We start from the raw sequence: 5,821 nt of genomic DNA on the forward strand, positions 1-5,821 counted from the left end.
CAAAGCGGAATTCACGCTGTGCCTTATTTTCTGGCTGTAAAATTCGACAGATTGCCTGAGCCATTACTGTTATTAACAAATCCCGCTTGAAGTCGCAACAACATTTCCTTTCCGAATCTTGGGAATTGCGTCAGTTATTTGTTTTCCTTTCTTTTCAGTTTTCTGTGAAATAAAACTATCGAGGTGGCTACTATTTGTCCGTACGTCTACAATTTTTCTGTCCGCCCTCAGATCTTAAAAACCGCTGAGGGTAGAGGGCTGCGAATTGGTGCGTTGATTATCCCCCCTCCAATCATCAAACATACTAAATTGCGGCCCTCTAGCCTCAGTAGTTTTTATTTGATTCAAGGTTAAATTCCGCACTTTTCCTATCCGCCCTCAGATCTTCCAAACTACTGAGGCTAGAAGACTGCAAATTGGTGTGTTAATCATCCACTCTCCAATCATCAAACATACTAAATTGCAACCCTCTAGCCTCAGTAGTTTTTATTTTAATCAAGATTAAAGTAAGTCATAATCGTACGTGTGGCACTTCTGTGCATTTTTCACTTTATTATTATTGCTCATGGTTTTGGTAATTCTTGAGGGACTGATGCAGGTTCAAAGCGCCTTGCATTCTTTAGTTACTTTGTTTTGACATAGACATAAAACTGATGTTCAATGTAAGTATTTGTATATCATGATATACCCTTGAATGATCTGCTGTTTTGCTCCAGGCATTTTCGTTTCTATTGAGCAACTGAATCCAGTCATTGAGAAACTTGCTTTGTAAGGTAATAAACAGTCAGGTCCGCACCGTAGAAATATAGTGCGCTGAATAACATTCGATGTACTTATAAGTTTGATATTTTATTTTTGTTAAAGCTATAATTATGATTACGATAATATATATATATATATATATATATATATATATATATATATATATATATATATATATATATATCGACACAGAAACTTTAGTTACAAATGTCGTTTAATATCGAATTCAATTAGTCTCGAAATATCAGTGGGTGAATTTGATATTTAACGATATTCGCAGCTGATTGTCTTTACATATAAAAGAAATTGTTATAGTGCATTTGGCAATATATATTTATATATATAGCATATATTGTCATCCAAGTTTTAGTATACACTCACACACACACACACACACACACACACACACACACACATATATATATATATATATATATGTATATATAATATAATATATAATATATATCGATATATTAGAAGAAGAGAGAGAGAGAAGAGAGAGAAGAAGAGAGAGAGAAGAGAGAAGAGAGAGAGAGAGAGAGAATAAGTAGTTTTGTAACTCACTTATTTTGACATTGAATCTTTGGAGATTGAGAAATATGTAGCTTTGTAATCCTTACTTATTCTATGATTGAATCTATAAAGATTAATTTTAAAACTGACAATGGATAAATTTTTTTTAATGAAATGTGCATCTAGCATTCATATAATATCTCTTCATCTCCGTAGAGTTCTGCTTTTTTTCTTTCTCTATTCTTATGATTCTCCTTTGGAGATGGTTCCGAATGATTAATTCATGGCTGAATTTTTAGCATCAAGGATAATAACCTGATGCAGAACTTCACTTCGCATTTTGCCTAATGTGAGGTACCAATTCAAAATGAAATATAGCGTGGAAATTCAAAATTGTATAAATATTTAATGATTCATTTGCAAATTGAGAAATGTAGAGGTATCCAACGTAGGCAAACACTTCTGCATAAACATCAAACTGCAACTTCGCTTTTGGAATACGAAGAGGGTTTGGGATTTCACAGATACTATTTAGCATTCAAGGTTCGGTTGCTGTTCCTTGATTCGTTTGAAAATTGTCTCGTACTGAATCTTTCGTATATAGTGATCTTGACTTTGAATTCCTGATTGGACTGCGTTACCTTCTGTTAACTGATAGTGCACATGACTTAATCAGAGGTACTTCTAATCTGTATGATTTTTCATATCTAAATATGATAATGGAATCGTAGGACGTCATAAAGTGAATAAAATCTCAGACTGGGTAAATAATTTAACCTAATGAAACCAATTAGTACCTTGTAAGCAAGAATTCTTATTGTGTGAAATTCAACTTTCAAATTCTCTCTCTTCTTCGGCAAATAATAAGTTCATAAATCGAATCTATATATTTTTTTATATCTTACTGATATAAAAAAAACTATAGTCGAGTCACATCAACCGTGCATTTGATGTCTAGGCCAGTCCCTTACGACGCTCCTGATTGGCTGTTGATAAGCCAATCACAGGGACTAGAAACTCTCAGTCTTTCTCGAGAGTTCATATGGGTAGGATCTATGTTCCACCTCTCCTGAGGGAATAAGTCTTTCAAAAGTATCCCTCAGGAGAGGGGAAACATACATCCTGCCTATGTGAACTCTCTCGAGAGACAGAGTTTCCAGCCCTGTGATTGGCTTATCAACAACCAATCAGGAGCGTCGTAAGGGACTGGCCTAGAAATCAAATGCACGGTTGATGTGAATCTACTATAGTAACTTAGATTAGAGGGCACAACTTGGAGACTGAAGTTAAGCATATAAATGTCTTAGATCAACCAGACCACTGAGCTGATTAGCAGCTCTCCTAGGGCTGGCCCGAAGGATTATAGATATATTTACGCGGCTACTAACTAAATGGCTGTTTAGGAAGGGACCTGCAGCTTATTGTGAGATCCGAACCACATCGAGAAATGAATTCCCATCACCAGAAATAAATTACTCTTGATTTCGCGATGGCAGAGCGTGGTAGCCGAGCACGTAACCGACTCGTCTAAACGAGGAACTTGGAAGGAAATTCGTAGCCTTTAACCTTTAATGGGGAGGCTTGTAAATGTTTTGTGTTAGGGGGAGCGGGGATGGGAGGTAGGGGGGCTTAATATTGAAATATGCAGGGGTAGGCCCTTAGAGTTTATGAAGGTTTCTTTCCCCCAGCAGTCTGGTGTTATTGCCTATGAAAAAATAAAAAAGATGCATAAAGCAGAAGGGTTGGACATATTTCTCTTTGATCTCATTTCCTGCAAGTATACTTTTATTTTCATGTCGGTCTTTTTTTTCCTGCAATGTAGAGGAATTATACCACCAAAGGAAAATGTATAAAATACTTTGTTTTTAGAAAAGCTGATGAAAAAATTTCCGCGTTGTTGTATTTTTGTCCTTCAGTATATCGCAATACCGTAGTTATATTTAAATCTGGCTAAGCAGATTAGACTCTGCCTGACAGATAGAGGGTGAAGTCACGATCACTTGGCTTAGCTTTGTCTACCGTTTCTCTACACGCGCACATACACAAACATATAACGCACACAAGGACAAATGTTTGTATTTATATGCTCATATATATATGTATATATTATATATATATATATATATATATATATATATATATATATATATATATATATATATATATATATATATACTATATATAATTTTTTAATGCCATTATGATGGTGGTATATGGAATTTAACACAAACTTACCTATATATAAAAAAATAGCAAGAGGAAAAATTAAAGTAAGGAATTTAAAGAGAAAAAAATATCTCCCGCACGTACAGTCAAGTTCAAAAGTCCGTCGAGACACTCTGGTCATCATTTTAACGGTACATAGATGGCGCTGGTGAACTTAGAGTGTCCGTTCTTAGGTCTTTCCTGTTGAATGGGTGGCAGTAAAGAGAGGAGAAGCCTGGTGTGTAGCATACGATAATGATATTTTGTCCACTCCTGAATGAAATATTCAATGATAATTATACCACATATTTCTAGCGCTTGGATAAATTCACAGGGTTGATATATACAGTAGATAGATGCAGTATGTATAATACTAATATATTGCAACCTAATTTGGTATTGGGTAAAATAAGTGAGAGAGAGAGAGAGAGAGAGAGAGAGAGAGAGAGATCGTCTAGAAGAGAAGACATTCGTCTACATTGAGGTGCTCTTAGGTGGACTAAGTAATCGCCTGTAACTTAACTTCTTTTATGACAATCTTACATAATACACTTGGCAGTTTTCTCTCATGCATATTAGGAAATGTAATTAAATGTATTAATCGTAGTTCAATACATATGATGACATCCGTTTCTAAGGCGATTTATTATCATTTATGTTGTTTTACTTCAATGTTTTTTTGGGTTGTACACTTATTCATATCTCAAGTCTTTTCACTCTCACAGTTTTGTCTTTGGGCTGATAACTATTTCTTTGATGGTTAACATTTGAATGTTGCACTGGCTTACATATTATTATTATTATTATTATTATTATTATTTTGTGGGGGATCTCCAGTTTGTTGACCTGGGGAACGTCTCCTCACCTTTTTTTTGTGGGGGATGGCCCCCCAGCCTTCCCGTATGGGGGATCGCCTCCCCAGACGCCCACAAAACCTACGAACCTCCACATTCAGACTTCCAACCACAACCCTACCACCCCAGTCCCAGTCCACCCAGTCTCACTCACACCCCTCCACCTACAGTCATCCACCTGCTCTCTACACTCACGCCCCTCCACCTACAGTGTATCCACCCGCTCTCTACACTCACGCCCCTCCAACCCTACCAGTGTATCCCCACCCGCTCTCTACACTCTACGCCCCTCCACCTACAGTGTATCCAACCACCCGCTCTCTACACTCACCCCCTCCACCTACAGGTTCTCACCCGCTCTCTACACTCCACACTCACACTCATCCTACAGTCATCCCACCCGCTCTCTACACTCACACCCCTCCACCTACCAGTCATCCACCCGCTCTCTACACTCACACCCCTCCTACAGTCATTCCACCCGCTCTCTACACTCACGCCCCTCCACCTACAGTCATCCACCGCTCTCTACACTCACACCCCTCCACCTACAGTCATCCACCCGCTCTCTACCCTCACGACAAGTCACCACTCCACCCTACAGTCATCCACTCCGCTCTCTACACTCACGCCCCTCCACCTACAGTCATCCACCCGCTCTCTACACTCACGCCCCTCCACCTACAGTCATCCACCCCGCTCTCTACACTCACGCCTCCACCTACAGTCATCCACCCGCTCTCTACACTCACGCCCCCTCCACCTACAGTGTATCCACCCGCTCTCTACACTCACCCCCATCCACCTACATGTAATCCACCCGCTCTCTACACTCACCCCCCTCCACCTACAGTCATCCCCCACCCTCTCTCTACACTCACGCCCCTCCACCTAACAGTCATCCACCCGCTCTCTACACTCACGCCCCTCCACCTACATCATCCACCCGCTCTCTACACTCACGCCCCTCCACCTACAGTCCATCCACCCGCTCTCTACACTCACAAGTCACTCCCACCTACACTCATCCACCCGCTCTCTACACTCACGCCCCTCCACCTACAGTCATCCACCCTCTCTCTACACTCACGCCCCTCCACCTACAGTCAAATCCACCTGCTCTCTACACTCACGCCCCTCCACCTACAGTCATCCACTCCGCTCTACACTCCACGCCCCTCCATCTACAGTCATCCACCCGCTCTCTACACTCCCCGCCCCTCCACCTACAGTCATCCCACTCGTAGTAGCCATCTTGCTTGGTGACGTACCCGCGTGAAGTCACATAATCAACAGATATCACAAGTTTAACATACGACTAGAATTTGAGAAATATCTAGAAGTGTTCGTGAACTATCGGTGATAAGATTAGTGTGAAAATAGTAGGATAAAGCGTCTTCTAAGTTAGTTTTATCAGTGTAATACTATAAATCAGAACAAGATGGCAGTAAGTTCCAACTGCGGGAAAAGGTGGCGTAATTTGGCGT

General features: G+C 40.1%; 1 protein-coding gene across 1 annotated transcript; it reads left to right on the plus strand.

Annotated features, from left to right (window-relative positions):
- Window positions 1-4,382: 4,382 nt before the first annotated feature.
- On the plus strand, window positions 4,383-5,600 carry LOC135222141 (uncharacterized). The gene has a single exon (XM_064260309.1). It carries the CDS (start codon window positions 4,383-4,385, stop codon window positions 5,598-5,600), a length of 1,218 nt encoding a protein of 405 aa, XP_064116379.1.
- The last annotated feature ends 221 nt before the right edge of the window (window positions 5,601-5,821 follow it).

Source organism: Macrobrachium nipponense, chromosome 3, assembly GCF_015104395.2.
Source record: "Macrobrachium nipponense isolate FS-2020 chromosome 3, ASM1510439v2, whole genome shotgun sequence".
Taxonomy (NCBI): Eukaryota; Metazoa; Arthropoda; class Malacostraca; order Decapoda; family Palaemonidae; genus Macrobrachium; species Macrobrachium nipponense.